Source organism: Juglans regia, chromosome 12 (genome assembly GCF_001411555.2).
Source record: "Juglans regia cultivar Chandler chromosome 12, Walnut 2.0, whole genome shotgun sequence".
In the NCBI taxonomy this organism is placed as follows: domain Eukaryota; kingdom Viridiplantae; phylum Streptophyta; class Magnoliopsida; order Fagales; family Juglandaceae; genus Juglans; species Juglans regia.
In genome coordinates this window covers 28647091-28668557 of record NC_049912.1, presented here as the reverse complement: position 1 = coordinate 28668557, position 21467 = coordinate 28647091, and the positions used below count along the sequence as shown (strand labels likewise).

Here is a 21467-nt window from a genome sequence, read left to right as displayed (position 1 = left end):
AATGAAAAAGAGTGAAAAGATTATGAAAAATATTAGAATTTACAGTACAATTGCATCATTATTGTCAGCAAATCAAGTCTCCATTAAGTTATTAACAGCATTCAACAAGAGGATAACGAGTTGGAGTGGACGATAGGGATTGTTGACTCCTAGATTATTCTATTAAATATTTATATTTATAAGTCTGTATCTTCTATCCTAATGAAATGAAAGGTGCAGTGCACTCAACCGTGAACGGCACGTTTTTAAGAATAGAGGTGCTACTCTGCCGCTGCAGTTGCCTGCTCATTATGCCGTTCATTATAAATTATATAATTTTTAAAAATATTTTTTAAACATATTTAAATATTTTAAAAAAATAAAAAAATTTAAATATATTAATAATTACTTTCTTAACCATTAAAAAAAATTAAATATATGAACGATTGAGGAGATAAATTGAGGAAGTATAATAGCATTATTTTTCTAAAAAAAATAAGTTATGGTCCAAAGCAATGCTAAGTAGCCTAGATAATTTTATCTTTGTAATTTTTTAAAATTACAAAATTATTTCTTTTAAAATAATATTTTTTGTCATTTAATAAAAAGTCTGCACATACAATTTTTCTATGACCCATTGGTAATAAAATGCAATTTGAGGCTATCCCAATTTATAGAAAATGACATTTACCAAATCGTTATATAATTTTTACACAATTATTTATTAAAACTCTTATTATTTTTCAGATTTTAAATTCATCAAAATTAAATAACTTTAATAAATCATTGTGCACTAATTATTTTTTTCTTATTTATTACTTATCAAATATAATAATATAATTGTTAATAAGATATATTTTAAATAAGAATATTACTATAAATATTTACAGTTTTATTTATATTTTTATTTATAATATTTATTTTAATAAATTTTTTAAAAATTAAATTTTATAATTTTTAATATATTAATAACTGATATATAAAAAAATAAAATTTTTTTAAAGTAAATTTAACAATTTTCTTTAAATAATTATCGTTTAAGGGATATCTCTTCTAGAAGCCACTGTTTAAGAGACACACCCTGACATTATCCAAACCACACAGGATGACATGACATGTTCACTAATCTACGTCTACAGTATCAGTATGGATATTAGCTTTGTAAACGAAATAAAAAATCTTTACAATGTCCTTATTTTTTTTTTAAATTTTTATTATATAAATAATGAATAAAAAATTTAAAATAATTAAAACAAATTAAACTTAGAAACAAATTTTAAAAAAATATGAAATGTGAAGCGTGACGAATATTATGACTTAAAATTTAAAATGAAAATCTTTCGATTGTATTTGAATATTGAAATGAGTTGAGTTGAATTGAATTGAGATGATAAAATATTATTAGAATATTATTTTTTAATATTATTATTATTTTAAAATTTTAAAAAATTAAATTATTTATTATATTTTATATTAAATTTAAAAAAATTATAATAATAAATTGAGAAGAGTCGATAGAAGTTAGGTAACGAAGCCGAAACCGGCAACTTCCCTCTTCAGGCACACTTCGAGTACTCCCACGATACGACCTCCCTCCGGCTCCATCCATGGATTTCCTCTCGAATCCCATGGCCATGTCCTCCGCCGCTTTGGCTATTATCGTTTCTTTCCTGGGTGTCCAGATTCTAGCAAGGAAAATGAAGAAAGATAAGAGAAAGAAGAAGTACCATCCTATTGCCGGAACCACATTTAATCAGCTCCTCAACTTCCACAGGTTGCACCACTATATGACTGACCTTGCCGGAAAGTACAGGACATACAGGCTTCTCAGCCCTTTTAGGAACGAGATTTATACTGCGGACCCAGCAAATGTCGAGTACATACTCAAAACTAATTTCGACAATTATGGCAAGGTATATCCCTTATCTCTAGCTAGTTCAGAATTCAGAACATCCTAATATGAAGATTCTTTCTTTTTAGTCTTTATTTTTATTTTGGAGAGTTATGACGCAGAATATCTCGATAAAATTATAGATCATGTAATCTGAAAGGAATAAGAATGATTCGGAAAATTAATTTACACCAATCAATTTTCCATGCAGATTAGTGTGAATTCTTCTAGGTCCACTTCTGTTTAGTGGGGTAAATTATTTTAGTTTCGAGTCAAATCTAGTTTTTGGTAGGCGTTTTCCTCGAGCACTGAGTATCTTGTACTATGGTTTCTACGAGGATTGAATTTCAATTTTTGGGAAAAGGTCCAAACCATGAAGTAAATTATTAGGATTGAAGACTTGTTTGTTTTGTTCTTTGAAACCTTGTGCAGGGATGTTATAACTACGTCATGCTGAAGGACCTTCTAGGAGATGGGATTTTCACAGTCGATGGTGAAAAGTGGCGCCAACAGAGGAAGATATCAAGTCATGAGTTCTCCACAAGGGTGTTAAGGGACTTTAGCAGTGAGGTCTTCAGGAAAAGTGCTGTAAAACTGGCTCATATAGTGTCTGAAGCAGCAACTTCCAACCGGATCATCGATATTCAAGTGAGTTTTGGACATGTCAATGTTCACGAAATGACTAATTCCATATGAGGTTACTTGTTGACAAGTTCTAATTATTCATGTAGGATCTATTGATGAAATCAATCCTGGATTCACTGTTCCAAGTTGCATTTGGAATCGAGTTAGACAGCATGTGTGGATCAAATGAAGAAGGAAGGAATTTCAGCAATGCGTTTGATGATTCGAGCTCAATGACCGTTTTTCGTTACGTTGATATCTTTTGGAGAATCAAGAAGTTTCTAAATATTGGATCAGAGGCCACCTTAAAGAAAAGTACCAAAATTGTTAATGATTTTGTGTTTAAGCTGATACACAACAAGATTGAGCAAATGAAGAACTCAAAGGATGAATCTTCCGTGAGTGACAATAGCTAAGAGTTTCTATCTTTAATTGATTGTCCAGCCATAAGATAAATTTCTCATAGCGTGTGCAATGCAGATAAAGAGAGAAGACATCTTGTCAAGATTTCTACGAGTGACAGGGGATGATCCAACATACTTGAGAGATATAATTCTTAACTTCATCATAGCTGGCAAAGACACGACTGCAGCCACCATTTCTTGGTTTATTTACATGCTCTGTAAGCATCCTGCCGTGCAAGAAAAAATTGTAAAAGAAGTGAAGGAAGCTACCACCAATAAAGATATCTCAAACTATGCTGATTTTGCTGCCGCTATTGGTGAAGAAGCTCTAGAAAAGATGAATTTTCTACATGCGGCAATTACTGAAACTCTCAGACTCTATCCTGCAGTTCCTGTGGTAATGAGAATATCAACTATATGAATCATAACCACTAAATGGTTGCGTCTGTAAATACTACCACAAATGCTCTTTTCTGGTATAATTTCTCTTTGAAACCAGTATGTGAGTGGTGATAGAGTGAGAGTTACCATTGTTTTTGGCTTTCTACAACAGCAAGTTAATTACAATTGTTTCCCAACTTCTGACAGCTGCTATTCCCAGTGGTTTTATCATTATCCAAGCCTAACCCCTTTTTTTTTTTTTTTTTTTTTGGTTTTTTGCTTACAGGATACAAAGATTTGCTTTTCTGATGATACTCTACCAGATGGCTACAATGTGAAGAAAGGAGATATGGTAGCTTACCAACCTTATGCAATGGGCAGGATGAAATTCATATGGGGTGATGATGCCCTGGAATTCAAACCAGAGAGATGGCTCAATGAGGATGGAATTTTCCAACCAGAGAGCCCTTTCAAGTTTACGGCCTTCCAGGTTAGCACAAACTCAGTTGGGATATTCTGTTAAGCCCCTGATTCTCCCAAAAACTTAATAGTGGATTTAATCATTTGAATTATATTTCCTAACACTTCCCTTCTCACAAGATCAGTCAGCACATGAACCTAAGGAAATGAAATTGACATTGAAAATGATTTCATGAGAACAGTGAGGTTATTAAATAAAATTGGAGTTTTGAAGGGGGGGAAAAAAAATCTTCTACAGCTTTTACATTTCGAGAAGTTTATGCTTCAAGCTCATCTTCATTACAGGCATATCTTTTGACCTTTTGGAAAAAATGTTGAAATGCCTTTGAAGTAACAATAGATCAGGGCCGGCTCAATAGGTTCCGGGCCTAAGTCTAAAATTTTGATTGAGGCCTCCTTTTTTTTTTTTTAAAGTAAAATTAAATATTTTAATTTTAATTTTTACATTACATTTTTATTTAAAAATAATTCCTATCGTTTGGCAAAGTAAATTTATCGATTAAAATTTTATACTACATTTTCAACTAATAACTGACTTAACCTTTATTAGAAAATTTTTGATTTAGAGAAGATTTTATCAAACCTAGTTTTACAAGACATACTTTAGACTCTTGGGGCCCTTGGGAACATAACTGTTCTCCGCTATTCTCAGATGTTCTTAAATTCTACTTTTTTTCTCTCATTTTTTAAAATTTAATAAAATATCTTAACTCAAATTATTTCACTATCATTCACAAACTATTTTATTCATATTCACATATATCTTGATATATTCTTAATATCCAAATGAGTTATAAAAGCAATTATAATCATCTTTGTCAATAAAGTTATATAACTAACCTATACATTTGGGAAAAGTGGGCCCTTTGCCGCTACAAAGAATTATACAAAATTTTTTATGAACACCCGAAAATTAGATTTTACTATTTATAATTTTTACATTATATAGTAAACTAATAATGACAAAAAAAGAAATCTATTCTTAGAAGGAGACTACTATAAGTAATTATTACGTGAGATACTTTCAAAACTAATAATTACATAATAGATATTTTTGATGTTCTCATCGAGTTAATTAATTTTTTTAATTAGATATTTTTTTTATTTAAAAAATTATACTGAATATTTTTTTTGGGGGTGTTAATGAAAGAGCCGGCCCTGGAGAAGATGCCAACATATTGACCTTTTATATGCGAACCCACATTTTTCTGTAGAAACCTTTACTATGCTTTTGAACAGAATCTAATAAAAATTTCTACCGGTTCACAGGCGGGCCCACGAATCTGTCTTGGGAAAGAGTTTGCCTACAGGAATATGAAGATCTTCTCGGCTGTCTTGTTAGGCTGTTTCCAGTTCAAAATGAGTGATGAAAATAAAACAGTCAATTACAGGACAATGATCAATCTTCACATCGATGGAGGTCTTGACGTTCGCGTCTTCCACAGAAATGGAAATTAGCTCGGTAAGCAGAGAAATAAAAACTTTTCAATTATGTGAGAAGCATCATCTGTCTAAAATGCCCGATTGAAAGAGAGAAAATATAGCGTAATACAAAGAAAAACAATGCTAGGTAGGAGCTTGTTGTATTGATAAGTTAACTGAATGACAATGGGTTTTACTCATTTCTCCTTAAATAATGATGTTTATATATAGGTGTATGCATTATTGAAGGCTAAGGCTAAGAAACTGATGCTACAAATTTAGTTTTTGCCTTGGCTGTCATTGATAACAAAAATCAAGAGGTACAGACCCACAGACCATAATCATGAAGAACAATGATGGGATGATGTTCATTACGCTGAAACCAATAATAGCGGTACTCGAGAGAAAAATGGAGGAAGCTGAACCTGGGTTCTGAGGCCCAGTTTAGGCATGAGGCCCATCCTCGTTGGGCAGGCTTGGACTTTACAATTCAGGCCTGACTTACCGGACCAGTCCTCACGTCCTTGCAAAGAATTATGCCACAATTACCATTTCTCTCTTGGGAGAAAAAGGAAAGCAAATTGATTATGCAGCTTCATTAGATAATTATATAGAAAAATGTTATGTATTATATCCCTATCCTACTGTGTTGATATGAAATTATTCATCAATATGCTATCTAAAAATATGATAGTTGCAGTTGTGAATCTACAAACATCGTACAATCACTTTTAAAAAAGTGAATAAATATCGAATCCACATGAATAGAAATTAATTTTTTAATAGTGAACTCTACTTTTTTTCAAAGCGACTGCACAACGCTTGTACATTCTATGATTATATATAGTATTACTAAAAAAAAATACGAGATATGATCTAATGGGACAATGTCACACCAACACGTGTGATAAGAGTAGGATGGAGACACGTGTGAGATACGATTTCAATCAACTTATTATTTTCTTTCATTTTTAATCAAATGGAAACATAAGGTCCATAGCTGAAAATAGAAAAAGCCACCCACCTCCCACTGGGGTTCAAGAGGAAGAGATCAGACACCACTTGACAGTTAAAAGACCGGTGGTCTATTCGTGAAAGCTATTCAATTCTCCGTCAACGGAATTAATGGGTTTGGGGAAGCTTCGATGGAAAGGAATACAAAGAACCCTGTATCACGATATTTTCATTCCGATTTTCTACCAAAAAAGTCGACGGGACAAAAATGAACAGCTCTGATGTCAAAAGCTTTAGAGCTCACAAATCTCAATGACAGCGTACTTTTTATTCAACCGAATAATAAACTAAAGACAAAGCCTGCAGTAAATCTAATAACCTGGCACTCTCTCTCTTCTGCATATTCTGGTATTCTAATTTTATGGTTACACCCACATAGACAGCTTCAAAACTAGGTCATGAAATTGACTTGATTTTGAGCAAGGCAGCCAACATATGTCCCTTGCAATATCTGTCCACGTGGCATAATAGTATTCACTTTTGTCTCCTGTGTTCATTTTTCCGGTGACTCAAAAAATTCAATGGCCTACACCTACGACTTCATAAGAGGGCTGAGCCCATCGCCTTCCCAACCAAGCTTGAGCATGTGATCCAACACTTTCAAACTCAACTGCAAGCGAACAGCAAAAGAGTCATCACAAGGTTTGGAATCAGAAATATGCATTTTAAATCATAATCATCAGCCCTTGGCCATTGTTAGCGATTAAAACCTGTTCATATTAAAAGAGAGATTCTCTTTTGCCAGCAAAATGTTAATTCTTTTCTTCAAATCCAGTTTTAGAAAGCTAAATATTAATTTTAACTAAATAACTTTACCTGAAACAGGAAAGTTATCTGATAGAGTAAATCAATGTGCAATTATGAGAATCAGACTATAATGGAACAGAAGTAAGAAACCAAACAGATTGATCTGTTACTAGACTCAATGAGCCAGATTACTGAGTCTCAAACAGACTCAAAATTGGCTCCCGCCCAAGTGGGTTAACCATTGCCAGTCGCCGGACAAGACTGACAGCACTAGCAGGTTGTTAGCATTGTCATTAGTAATTATAAATTGTTCAATTAAGCAAATAAAAGAAGATTTAACAGAACAATTGAGGATGCGTTTATCCTATCAACTAGTGTTTTTTTTTTTTTTGGGGGGGGGGGGGGTCAGAAATTTCCAAGCTCAAACAGTACATATTGCTCTGGGAATATCTTTCTAAGTACTCTGTGATTTTTTAAGCAATAACAAATACAAATGTACAATGAATAGACCCCAAATACAAAGAGTAACGGAACATTTAACTTACAGCTGGATCGGTGAATACTATCAACTGTCTATCTGCAGTTGACACCAAAAGATTTGTGTTATCCTTATTTAGAGCCAGGGCAGTAATATCTTGTCCTTCTCCCAGCTTCATTATATGAGATACCTGAAGGATCAAGTAATTGCCTGTTAGTGGGGCAGGAGCAAACCAACTTATGACACCATGTTAAACATCACTACCTCGCATAGTGATGCTTCTGACATGCTGGCTGTAAGACACATGTGCAAGATGTAAACAAAGAGCAGAACAGAGAAGAAGAATGCACAAGAGGTAAAGACTGAGCACAACAGAGAGGATAAAGACCCCGAGCCATTATGTTCTGTTTCGTCACACGAATATTATAAATATTTGCAGAAATCCAATGTAGAGGCAACCTAAGTTTTATGCAAACTAGATCTCAACCCATCGTATTGCGTGGAAGAAAAAGATTGAAATATTCAACAATTTAGTGGAGTTCCTGTATCTCAACAACACCCAGCACCTAAAAGTACCAACCAGGTTTCAACTAACATGAGCTACCTATGTGGTTATTACTGGTAGTATATAGAAGGACAAAATGATGGATACTAGACCCAAATCCTGGTGCACTTCCCCTAAGGTCTCCTGTCAAATTCCCCCCAGAAGAATTTGGTTATGGTTGAGCCAAGTCCACTTTTCCTTTTAAGGAAGCAATATAGGTTGGATGTTTCCGTGAGCAGTAAGAAGCAGATCTCCCCTTATTTTGGGAGAGCTGGTGGCCACAAGTGAATTCTTTCAAGGCAAGGGGCAGCCTGATTTGACATTGTTGTTTACTCAGATTATTTTCAAACGTTCTTTATGTACTAACCAGTGAAATATTTTATCTATGTCTCATACCTTAAGAGTATGCAGATCCAGGAAGCAAATTGAAGGTGATGGAATATACAATCTGTTATTTTTTGCAGTTTCATCTGAATCTAGATCAAGGTCTTCAGTCCCAGGCTTCTTTAACTTCAAATCCCAGCTATCGTTTTCCAAACATGAGTTCATTCCAATTAAAGCACTCTCCCCGTCCACAGAAATTTCCATGCAACAGACACTGCCAGAGAAACGAAGTGGTGCTTTGGCAATCAAAACCCCATTAAGAGAGAATGTACTGAGAGTTTCTAGTGATTTATTCCAAGCCATTACAACCCCCTTAGATGAAAGGCAGACAGCATGGGCCTCCACGCCGGCCAGCCTTCTCATCAAACGACCCCTTCTTATAGAATGCAAAAGAACATCTGAAGAAGGGGAGCATGAAACAACAACTCCAAGATCTGAGCTGACACAACAACTGAGTATTTCCCTGTGGTGGCCGCGAAGAACATGCAAGGGACCTTCGATACAACGCCTCCGGCTTTTGTCTGACAACGTGCTTGATAGAGTAGTACTGCCGGTTGATGTTGATGTGCCTGTCCCAGTGGAAGACTCCGATATGTTGCTTGAATGAGAAGTAAATACTCTATGTATTCTCCAAAGTAATACTGTCGTGTCCCTGGATCCAGTCACAAGGTAATTGCTATCAGGTGAAAGACCAAGGCAAGTGACTGGAGCACAGTGCCCATGTGCTGTTTCTAAGGTCTTTGCTCCATCTGATGAAATTAGGTGGATACTATTATCCGCGTGTCCACCTAGTTACAAAACAAAAGTACAGAACAGGATATCAGTTAATCCAGAAGTAAAAAGGCAAATACTTACCTCAGTCCTCACATTCAATGGTGCCTGGGGGGAGGAGGTGGGTGTCAACTAAAAGACAATGCACCTTCTCAAGTAATTTGGTTACACAGAAGTAGAAAGAAAGATTGATAACATGATATGATGCACATCTAGTGACTTTATGATATGATGCACTTCTGGTGACTTAAAGATTGATAACGTGATATGCTGTTACTTTTTTTCTAGGAGACAAGTTTTCCAGCTCCAACCAGGTATTATCAATGAAAAATTCCATTGATAAAACAAGTGCTACCTATTAATCATGAATAACTTACTGCTCCAATCAGTTTTCCCCATCTTTCTGGTAACACAACAAAGCACATTGTGGTATCAATAGTTTTAGTCAACCTTGGATCATCTAATAGGGATTTCATATTCTTCAGACCCCCGGTGCTGTGAGCGATAGAAATGACTTTTTATATAGATGAAAGGTGTGCACGAGAGAAACTAAATCTTCTAAAACCAACACCAATGGTGCAGATATTCCTAGGTGTTAGAAAACATTAAAATCATGATTGGCCTTTTCTAGACAGGAACAGAGAGAACTAAGAACAGAATGAGTAGCAAGGTTGTAAAAGCAAGATCATACCATTAGATTAAATATGTACCAACAAATACTCAAGGAATACCTTGGGAAAGTGTCTATTTGGCAATGAATTGATCTTCATCAAGTCAGGGACTTCTCATGGGAAAGGGAAGCACTATACTCGATATGTTAAATTCCCACATACGTAGCTAAAGGAAGAAACACGAAAGCTATAGATGCTTACCAGTAATAATTTCTTTGTCACATGTAATTGCAACAATAGCTGAGCTTCTGATCCCAGAAGTAGCAAATGCTAGAGCTTGGGGAAATTGCCACTCATCAGCCCCAGATCCAGCTGGTCCTTTAAACATGCGCATAAGTGTTCCACCAGTGGAGCTTGCCGAGGCCCTTCCATGTTGAAAGAGGAATGGTGTACCCTGGCCATCAGGGGTGTTGGGCTGCCACTTGTGCTGTGCAATGTGTGCTGCTGGTGCATTGATGTCAACAATTACAACAGAATCTGAAGAAGCATGAATGGCAGCCGCAGGTAGATTGCAGCGTTCAGGTGCTGGAACTACATATGGTTTGACTTCATTTGGATTGCGAAAGATGGTCTGACAAGCGAAATTAAAATCCATATTATTTTTCATCAGATAACTGGACACCGTGACAGCAAAAGCGTCAATATTTCTTTTTATAAGTAAAAAATTCTATATATCAAAAGGAGAAACCAAGTACACTGAATGTAAACAAGAAAACACCTTGCCCAAAATGACCCAAAAAGCCCCTAATGACCCAAAAAGTCCGTGGAAAAACAACCCAAAATACATCAGACTCGACCCCAACCCCTTGTTTCTTGTAGAACTAAAACTCTACCCGAACACCCAACCCCAACCCCTTGATTCGGGGGTCTTCACAATGCCCTCCCTTTAGACTTCCCTCTAGTTGAAGTCTATGCGAGTTAAAGTGAAAGGGTGCCATTGATATTAAGGATATGGTTACTATCCTTATACAAGCAATTTTAATCTGGTCAGTGCAGACAAGTTTGTGACCTTTACCCATTTCCAGAGGCAAAACTCACATCAATTGTAGGCTATTGGTGAAAAGCGAGCGCTTCTGCCGGTAAATTGTTTTGCTAACCAGCATGTAATTGATCACCAGAAACTCTTTACTTCATCTCCTAGATGGTCACTGTTAAATGAATATGTCTACAAAATCCTCATCACAATGCTCTTCTTCTTATGAACTCGCATCACATGAGAGCTCTTGCTTGTAATGTAAAAGAAGATTTCATATTTTCTCCCATTCCTTGATCAGGAGAGCTCTTGCTTGTCTACATTCTAAGACAGGTTTCACGCACTCCCATTGTTGGCTGACCTTGTCGTACATCTACACTAGACTTATCTGATCACATGCACTTGCTCTGGCTTCTAAACTTAAGAAAGATTGAGGCCCGTTTGGTTGCAAGACTCAGCTGAGATCAACTCAGTTCAGTCTAATTTTAAGTTGAGTCTAACATCCAAACACCCAACTCTCAAATTACTAAACTCATTTTAACATCCAAACAAATTTTAGATAGGCCCCCACATAACTCACTCCACCTACTCAACTCACTACTATTCATAAAAAACTCATCTTAGCTCAACATCTAAACGCAGCCTGAAATAGTTTTAGGGGGCATATCCCCCCTATATTGTTAGCTAAATCAAACTGTCTCTACCCCCTCACATTAAGATTCACTCTGTGAATCCTTGTCAATTAATTGAGGCCATTCTAACTAATCCAAAATCATATACACTATCTTCTCCCAATTTAACCGATCATTCTTTGCTATTTCTATACGTTATTTTAAGCTTCCATCAACTTTTTGTTTTTTTGAGATGAGGAGCTTCCAGCAACCTCTTTTCACACCACTTAAATTAAATCATTCTCTCACACGTGCATTAATTGATGCTTGTTACACAACCAAAATATCCTACATGGCCCTCCTCTGCCTTTGAACAGATTACTTTATTTCTAACCCTTTCTAATATTGTCACGCATCCATCATCTTTTGCTCAGTAACAGATCCATCTGAACTTTCTCATTTCAGCTACGCACATCTTCTATTGTTTCTTGACACCCAACATTCTATACTGTAGAACAACAGGTTTTCATAGTTTTTCCTTCAACTTAATAGGTATTCCATAGCCACATAATCCTCCAGATACACTTCTCTGCTTTGTCACTCCATTATTATTCTATGGGCTACCTCCTTCCCAGTTTCTCCATCCTTGAACTTTTGATCCTAAATACAAATCTTGTTCTTTGATATCTATTAACCATCAACTAATACTCCTATCCCTCCCTCCATCTCAATTTCTACTTTACTTTTACACTTGAAATATTTAGTTTTATTCTTACTTAGCCTAAAACCTTTAATATAAAACATCTTTTCAAACTTCCCATCAGTTAACACAAATCATCTGCAAATCCACCACCAAAGCTCATCTTGATCCATGACCAACGTAATTAGATAATGACTTCATGCAAATCCTTGACGTAAACCTACCGTGACAGGAAATTCGTGATACCTCCATCCGTTCTTACACCAATTACTAATCCATTAGAGGATCTCTTCTCCTTTTCAAATCTACTCATTATCTCCCTAGGTACCTTATGATACACTTGCTCTACATCAATAAAAACCATGTGAAGATCTTCCTCATTTCTCTAAATGGCTGGCCATCCTGGCAAAAACTAAAAATGATTTTGCAAACTGTTGCTTCATGCCTTGAACCATGGTCAATCACTCACAAAGTTTAACGCGGACACTCATAACCTTAATCCCACCTGGGTTTGGAACTATCACGAAATGCATAAAACTCAACCAAGAATAAATGAGATGCCATAAAAACCTAGGTGGCAGATATGGAATGCTCTGATAAAATTCTTTGATGACCTGAAAGCTCACCAAGGCAGGGCCCTTAATGATGTGGAATGCTCTGAGAAAATTAAGCAATAACATGCAGCACGAATATAGAACTCTATCAAACCTAAGAATATCAAGGTTCAGCCAAATGAAACTGATTATTACCTGCAAGTGAAGAACATCAGCTAATGGCAACTTCTTCAAGTGGGGGACAATCAAAAGTTGGGATGGGGTTTGTCCAAAGTATGCGATCTGGTCTTGTGTAGCACGCTGTTGTACCTTTTGTGGGTACAAAGGGAACAAAAATACAAAGAGATAAGTAAGAATTTTCCCAATGTAAGACAATTAAGCCAGCAAAGTTGACTTACTGGGTCCAAAATCTTATCAATATCAACTGTTCCTTCATAGGTGATGTAAAAAAACACATTATTTGCCAATATAGCTTCTTTGCCTCGTTGCTTATACCTGAACATTCCAATCCAATGAAGTAAAAACCAGCTGAAAAGAAAAGCCTCACAGTTGACTAGAACTAAACTGTTTCTAACATTGCCACCGTTAGTCACAAGCATATAAACAATACAAATGAAAGAATAGAGCACAATTTTGCAGAAAACTATAATTTTACTTGATAAAAAGGTTAAACTTACCCAAATAAAAGATCAATCCACTCATGTAAATGAGCAGATACATGCTCACTCTCAAGAGCCATCCGATGCTTATGAATGAAATCAATTGGATTTGCAGCCCAAGGAGGAAGTTTAACAGAATCTGATAAGGGAAATATTAATCACAATAGATCTTTCAACTTCAGTTTGGTGCCCATCAAGGTTTATCTCAATTCATAAAACAGAGAAATTTCAGGAGCATACCAAGCTGTCCACCTAATTGTGTTGTACCAAAATCAATTGCATTTTCATTGGTCAAGATCTCAGGAAGGTAGAACAGCTCAGGAACCTAAGGTACAAAGAAAAGAAGAACAATCAGTCCAAAACTCATAGCTACTATAGGTGATTGACAATGCAAATGTAGATGAGGGAAGATGAAGACTCTAACTGATGGAAAAAACGTGATGCTTCATAGTAATGGTCAGACACATACCAATTCCTTCACATCACTCATATCCTCAAGAACTCCATTCCATGTAGCAGCAATATCTGAAAACATCCTATCTGCATGATCAAATTTGCCACCTTGCAATTGAATCGAGAGAGTTGTAAATGGTTCAACTCTAACAAGGTAATATAAAACCTGTAAAACCAACACCGAGAGTCACATAGAAGTGTCATCACAGTGTCTACCAATAATAAAGATATTCACCCAATACTTACTAAATTTGATTGGCACATAAAAAAAAAAAATTGTATAAATAATCATCAGAAATGTCATGAGTGCAATTTTTTATCAGGCAATTGTCAATTTTCTAGACATCCAAAGCACCAAAAAAGAAAAAGGTGCACTACTTTGAAATGAAGTTGACATCTGCAATACGAGAAAATAGCAAACTCTGGAAAGCAAACTAGCATAAATCATCTGAACTTTTAGCAAGAAAAGCTCGAGTTACTTTCAAATTCAAGATTTAACACAATTAATACAAACCTAGCAAAATAAAATCTAGGATAGATTTCGAATTTTCAGTGTGGATAGCCCAACTACCGAAAAAAAGAAAAGGTGGATCAATTTGAAATAAGGTTGAGATATGCGTTTTGGGAGAATGGCAATGTACAATTGGTTAAAAATATCATTTGATATAAGGGAAAATGACATTTTGCACCATTGAACTACCACCATTTATTTAATTTTCACCTTTAGTTAAGATTGTGCCATGTCCTCTCTTTCAGCGAGCTTAACAGTTAGATCTAAACTGAGGGTCAAATTGCCAAAATTTGATAATTTCAGATGCAAATTTATCCTAGATAGAATTGTATCTAGGATAAACACAATTGTATTTACAGGTAAAATAAAGGGAGTGGAAAATATAGTTTCTCCTAGATATAATGTAATGCAGACGATATATGTACAATGTCAGCGGGAATGCAGTGTACATATTTTAGTCATACCTTCCTTATTCAGAACTTATTTTATATTCCTTATTTAGACAATATTTCCTAGCTGTAAATAGCTTGATCACAGCCTTATTTCATTTCATGTAAACTTTTAGCAAGAAAAACTCAAGATACTCTCAAACTCAAGGGTTACCATAATTTGTTTTTTCTTTATAAGTAAACGATTGTATTGATGATAAGCATAGCCCCAAGTACACAAGAAGGTATACAAGAGATAAGACCTATCTAGGTCGCAGCAACTCAGGGGTTACCATATTTCGGATCCTAAAATCAAACAGCACAAATTTCCCATACATAAATAAGAGAAGTTCTAATTATTGTTAATGCTCGATATACAGTAGCAACATTTTGAGATTAAAAGTCCTACAAAAATGTCCGAGAAACAGATAAACTAAAGAGATTAACAAATTCAGTGATAGAAGGTGCACAGCTGTCAGTCTCTCAACTTGAGACAATTATAACACACGCAAGAACATGTAAATGAACTTTTAAAAATATAACATAAGGGAACACCTACTGTTCCAGCACTCGAGTAGTGTGAACCGTAATGGAATTTGGGGATGGTGGGATCCTCAAAACTAGAATATCTCTCTTGGAATTTTCTAAGACGATCAGGATTCAATGCACCAACAGGCTGCAAGAATATGAGGCTTTAATGACAGCAGAAAAGATGAAATTCTAGAATGATTTAAGAATATATTCAGATGATACCACCTTTGAAAGATCTCGATAAGAAGAAGGATCATCAAGATCCAAATTCTTTGAACTGTAGTCAGAAATTATCCAAGGGAAAACTGGATACTGCAGGAAACAAAAGAAAATTAGAAATAGATCTAGAGAATTTCTCCATATAACATAAAAAAGTTTGGAGAAAAATCCACCTGTGTGATGTCATTATAACTACGCCCAGCCAACGTATTTAGTTGCATTAGATATTCAAAATTGCTGATCTGCACAAGAGTTTTGCTTCTACAAATTATAACTCCCATCTCTATATGGTGCATATTAAACTCAAACTTGAGAACATGTAGGCACTGAAAATATATAACTGCAAACAAGATTCATACCTCCCACCTTGCCCAACGTTCCATGAGCTGAGTTCTTTTCAGGAGTTGGTCAGGTCTCTAGAACAAATAAATAATTGCATTAGTCCTTGGCTTTAAAAAAACACAGATAAAGATGAAGATGAATTCGATGCACTTGTAAAAAAAAACACAGATGAAGAGGAAAAAAGTGTTGTATGAATCCAGAATTCCTCATACACATATTAGATCACACCAGGTGTAAAACTCACAATTGGATTAAATGCACTCCAAATGCCTGTCATGTACATAAAATAGTATATTGATGGATGCTGATCTGTAAACTCATGATTCATATGAAATTATCATAAAACTTTAGTTTGAGCACTATGTGGATGGGAAAGCTCTATATTTTGAACTATTTTGATGTTTGGTGAATTTGGCATGCATGAGAGGATATTTACTCCAACACTGATTGACCAGATGTGGTTCCCAGACAAAGTTACAGTTGGTGCAAACCTGAGTCGCCAGATATATATTGTTCAAATGAGGAGGACGTGCTTGAACAATAGCTCGATATGCATTTCTTCGGCCCTCAACACTCTAATAAGAAAAGAATAACCGGGGAAGAAACAAGAAAAAATATCAACAACAGGTTGATTAGCAGGCAGTTTGAAAGAATCAAAACCATCAAAATGCTTTAATTTACATAGGCACAAAGCAAACGAAATGAAGATGCATATTTCAGACAAATATACCCCGAAATCAAAAAAGAAATTTGAGCGGTCAACCATAAACAGTTCCAAAGCACTCCTCCTTAGAAGATATCTGTGAGAAAATATCCAAGTCAAAAGAGATGGAGAGCAGAAAATGAAACAAAACAATATCAAATAACAAAACATCAGGCTGAGAGGCAATGGCTACATTGTATCATTACACAACCATACATAAAATAATACAAGAGCAGACAGCTTTTGAGGCATAAGTGAGCAAACAACTTTTGTGGCATAAGCAGCTTAATACCTTTGGTATTGAATAACTATCACAACATATCACACAACAGTAAGTTCTCACCATTTCTCAGTCTAGTCCGTTGTTTGGTGCTTAAGGACTACAGGTAAAAGAGAATTGAACTTAGGTAGTTTTGGTACATAACCATCCAATCCTTCAAAATATCCTATCTTGGAAAGAGACAAATTGTGAAAGTTCTTTTATAAGCAAAACTAAGTTCAAGAACAGAAAATATAGTAATGAAAACATAGGGCCTTTAGTTAATGAATTTTTTTATAGTATTAGTTCATGAGAATTTTTTAGTTTAGTTTTCTTGTTTTAGGTGAAGACTGTTCATTAGCACATTATACTGTCCACAGTGGAAAATATTTTCTGGAAACAGAGATGAAAGAAGGATCAGTTTTAACCATTCTCAAAACTCAGAACATTCTGCCCAAAAGAAAGAAAAAGTTAGAGCATGGCATCTAGAAAATTTGAAAGACACAGTGAAAGGAGGCACTAAAGTGGATTGTTCCAATTTTTGCCAACGAAATGTGCTTTTTGGAAACTACAATGAAATCATAAATACTTTTCAGATAATTCTCACTGACAATTAAGAGCATTCGATGTTCAGGAACCAAAGGCCAATCCTTCTGAATTTTAAAATTTTTCTATACCCAGTTCCCCAGTGACAAACATTTTTGGTAACCTAGATTTTTATTTAGTTCCCTAATGATAAGCATAATCTATCATGTGTTACATATGGCTAAAACTAAATAATAAGCTGCATTATTCCACTTTTTTGTAATTCTCTAAGAACCATGGCTAATGTAAATGCTTAAATTATAATATTAAACAGCAAACAAAGCGACTTATTGAAGTCTTGCTTTTACTGCTGCTATGTCGGGAGTTACTCCACGTATTGCTTGATGTAAAACAGATAGTGGATTCGTTTCTGTCTTTTGTTGAATCTTTTTCGTAGCTCAATAGATAATTTGATAAGGCAATGATTTTTTCCGTGTTTCAGATCACGGTTAACCAACATGTTAACGAATCGATCCTGATAAATTGGTTCGGATTTTGCAGTTTTTTCTTCTGTAGTACCTCGGCGTGACATGAGCGTGAAAGGGGTTCAACAGTTCAGAAATTATATTGCCAATAAGAAAAAATATGAAAGTAAAATAAAACCAGCACAAAATTATTGTGACTTCACCTTCGACTATACATTTGATGAAGAGAAGAGATCAACCAGCTATGATCCTTTTCTTGGTCTCTCAATGCCGAACTGCATTCAGACCCATCTGCTGTAGTGTTGCTCTCACTATTATCAACCATAAAATTTATTCTCCTATTTGTTACCTGACAGGACACATTAGTGTCTGTGCTTAGTAAAAGTTATAAAGAATAATTATGACCAGTCAAATTTATTGGGACAATTATAGGACTGAAATTTTGATATCAGTTTCCCATTCTCATGATTCTAAACAACAATAATACAATACGAAGTGAAATAACATAATACCAATCTATTGGAGTCAGAAAAAGGGTTTGGCAATCATCACCGTGCAGGAAATATATTAAAATAAAAGAATAAATTAATATGAGTGCAATGTCTCCACTAAAATGGGACAGATAAAGAAGGGTTACCGATAATGCATTCTGGTTTTGCAAGTTGGACATGAGAGAGGGAGGTTCTTAAACTAATATCTTTTAATGCAAACCAGATTTGGGTCTATAAGTAAATTTTAAGTTTAAAAAAATGGCAATCATTTGAACTCTATATCAGCACAGGACCAGACCGTAACCGAACATTAGAAAATAGGTACCAAACACCACCATTGTTCAAAGCACTAAGGGCTCATTGACTTGATACAAAAATAAATTAAAAGAGACAATGAAACAATTTGAAGTTGGCCCTTGCACAAAAATGGAATGGTGGATTTTTTGCCAATCTAAAAAACTTCCTTGGTTCTAACTTCTTGCATATACTTCTTGGACATTGATATGAAAAGCCACAAAAACATTTAGTATGTACTATCCGCATATGACAGGAAAAATATCATATTATGTAAATAAAAGGAACGTCAACCTTAAGCTCATGTAACTTACTTGAAATGTCCCTTTTATAACTCTCAATGGCCGGACCATGGATGAGGAAAGCTCAAGAACAATTCTTTCATCAAGTTCACTGGGAACATACCCAGGTGCAACTGCTGATGAACTTTGGACCAAGTCTTGGTGGTCAAAAGCAAGTTGACTCTTACTCTCTAGAGATGCCTGCAGGGTTTGCTCAGCTGTTCCAGAAGGTCTTGGCTGATTATCTGCACTTTGTTCTGTTTCATGGGCCCTCCTGACATCCAACTGATCAATTTCCACTTGTTCATCTTCTTCATTGACAGGCTCCATTGAAATGGCCTCTGCGGCCAGAATAGGAGCATTTGATGAATTTAGGACGTTCTGTTCATCCTGTTTCATTGCAATATGATCCTCATAATTGGCAGTGACACCAAAGTGATCAGACCCTTTATAGTTCCTCCTCAAACAAGGTCTCATCCTTGAAGAAGTTTCCATTAAGTCTAGCTTCCAAAAAACCTACAGATTCACAATATTTCCTTTCAGATATTATTTTCTATATTATCAGCCAACTGGTCATAAATGATACGCCAGGTGTAAGGCCATCAAATCATGAGAAACTAGTACAAATGCAGAAACAACTTAAGAATGGAGTTAACAGAAATAGTTTATCTCACAACATACACGCGTAGGGCTGCATAAATGATCCCCAAAAGATCCAAAGAGACATTTCATATCTATCAAGCAAAAGACAAGTTTGCACCATGCACGAATTCCAGTTGATAAACGATGACGGGCTACTACATCAACTTGTGCACGCCTATCAATCTGGAGAATCAGAAAAAAAATGATAAATCTGGTAATGCTTCCCACATCAATACGGATAAAACAAGGACAAGCACTGCTCAAACCTCTGATCGTTGCATGTTCCTTGCTAGAGCAAAGCTTGCAACAAGGACAGCTATAAATTTGTAGGAAAGAGCATTAAAATCTTTCCCATAAACTGATCTTGTATCAACTGGTTGCAAACATTCCATCCAGGCAACTCCCATGGCTTCACAGACATTCCATCTCTTCACACGTTCCATGTCACTGGCATTCCTTCGTTGTGCAGAAGTGGCCATTGCCACAGCACTAAGACCCCTTCCAGAACCAATCTTTGCATTGCGTTCAAGATCACGTGCAGCAACCAAGGCAGCCGCTTTTGCAGCAGCTTTGTCCTTAGCAAGATCAGGTGATTTGTTAGGCATCTCCAAAGGTTTTTGAAAGCTCGAAAATGTATGTAGCCTAACTGTTTTCCTCTCAAGCAGTGAGGAGTCACGCCTAAGCTGTGAAGGTGTTGCAGGAACTGATATTTCACCACCAGAAGCACCAGCAGCGATCATTGCCAATGCCATTGCAGCAGGAGGTGATGCAAAAGCAGCAGCCCAAGCTGGAGATATCATGGCAAGAGCAGCCTGCAAGGAATAAAAACTATACATCTCAAAAGATATTTCTGATAGGTAAAAACAACACTCAGACCAGGATTGAAACCAAAATGTCATCCTAGACCTCATATTTATTAGGGCAGGGAGGACACGCCACTTGATCCACAGACCAATGCCAATACATACATATCAAGAAGCAGCAACCTAAAAAGCATATAAAGAAAGAGTATAGAGCATACCAGGATACTACTAATAATTTAATACAAAAAAGAACTAACAAAAGGGCATGAAAAACAATCCTCTATTTTAACTTCTAAAATTCCAAACTGAGTGCATGAAAGTTTATACTAAAAATGCAGTCTTCTGGAATCTAAAAGCGGGTTGCCTAAAATGCTATGAGAAACTGGCAAAATCTTTTTGTTAATAAGTAAAGCACTTTTATGAAAAACTGCAAGGGGGGAAACCCTTGTATAAGTCACGAGTGTGACATTTATGCATCTTTATACCCATGTCATTGCAGTCCATAATACCTGAGAACAGAATAACCCGGTTTTGGGCGGTTTTTTTTTTGGGGGGGGGAGGGGGGGGTTTAACGATCAAGGGGTCCCGCTTGTACTACCACCAAACGGAACTTATTCACATCAATTTTTTTATCAGTAAAACTTATTCACATCAATTTTCTTGATCGGTAAAACTTATTCACATCAATAGACATGGAATGGAACCTTTCCAGGAAAATAGAATGATACTCAAAACTTTGAGTTGTGTACGGGTACAAAATGAACAGAGTATGTCAATATCAATCAACAGACAGCCTCTTTTCACAGAACAAATGAAAAGGAGTGACAGGGCAACCATTCACTAGTCTTTTACGGCCAGACAAATGGTGTAGCCAGAAAGCGGAAATATAAGAAGGATAGCCGTTGAAAACCTCTATTGGCAGGGCATCAGCAGCCAAAGCACGGTCATCAACAATAAGAGGATTCAAACCATCAGCAGTTGCAAGTTCATGAATACCAGCCAAAAGTGGTCGCCACCTCCTCAGAATGCCAACAAATGGCGGTAAAATAGCCTCAAGGTACCACTTGCGAAGAGGCTTTCCGTCCCTACCAACAGCATGCCATACCTGCAACATACATGCTCAAGAATCAAGACAGAAATAGCCCCCATGTCTCTTGATTTAAGTGGAAGGAAAGCAATAAACCTTCTATTATGATCTCATTGAAACATCCCA

At 35.9% G+C, this 21467-nt stretch overlaps 2 protein-coding genes across 3 annotated transcripts in view; one reads left to right on the top strand and one right to left on the bottom strand.

Moving 5' to 3' along the window:
* Positions 1 to 1508: 1508 nt before the first annotated feature.
* LOC109010046 (cytochrome P450 704C1-like) lies at positions 1509 to 5424 on the top strand. Its single transcript, XM_035683356.1, has 6 exons — positions 1509 to 1892; positions 2303 to 2518; positions 2602 to 2892; positions 2975 to 3295; positions 3566 to 3769; positions 5029 to 5424. Exons 1-6 carry the CDS (start codon positions 1587 to 1589, stop codon positions 5215 to 5217), a joined length of 1527 nt encoding a protein of 508 aa, XP_035539249.1. The 5' UTR covers positions 1509 to 1586; the 3' UTR covers positions 5218 to 5424.
* Positions 5425 to 6327: 903 nt separating this feature from the next.
* Positions 6328 to 21467, bottom strand: part of LOC109010050 (BEACH domain-containing protein C2) — a 46137-nt gene continuing 30997 nt past the window's right edge. For both annotated transcript variants that reach the window (XM_018990759.2, XM_018990760.2), the window contains exons 13-32: positions 21165 to 21359; positions 19718 to 20263; positions 19491 to 19634; positions 18843 to 19325; positions 17947 to 18092; positions 16502 to 16571; positions 16263 to 16346; positions 15789 to 15845; positions 15603 to 15671; positions 15436 to 15522; positions 15239 to 15355; positions 13757 to 13906; positions 13528 to 13612; positions 13306 to 13426; positions 13027 to 13123; positions 12824 to 12937; positions 9992 to 10361; positions 8361 to 9136; positions 7488 to 7610; positions 6328 to 6805 (exon numbers count right to left, since the gene is read on the bottom strand). In XM_018990759.2, the coding sequence (XP_018846304.2) occupies positions 6728 to 6805; positions 7488 to 7610; positions 8361 to 9136; positions 9992 to 10361; positions 12824 to 12937; positions 13027 to 13123; positions 13306 to 13426; positions 13528 to 13612; positions 13757 to 13906; positions 15239 to 15355; positions 15436 to 15522; positions 15603 to 15671; positions 15789 to 15845; positions 16263 to 16346; positions 16502 to 16571; positions 17947 to 18092; positions 18843 to 19325; positions 19491 to 19634; positions 19718 to 20263; positions 21165 to 21359 (3912 nt within the window). In that variant the 3' untranslated portion in view covers positions 6328 to 6727. The remainder of the gene's footprint in view (positions 6806 to 7487; positions 7611 to 8360; positions 9137 to 9991; positions 10362 to 12823; positions 12938 to 13026; positions 13124 to 13305; positions 13427 to 13527; positions 13613 to 13756; positions 13907 to 15238; positions 15356 to 15435; positions 15523 to 15602; positions 15672 to 15788; positions 15846 to 16262; positions 16347 to 16501; positions 16572 to 17946; positions 18093 to 18842; positions 19326 to 19490; positions 19635 to 19717; positions 20264 to 21164; positions 21360 to 21467) is intronic.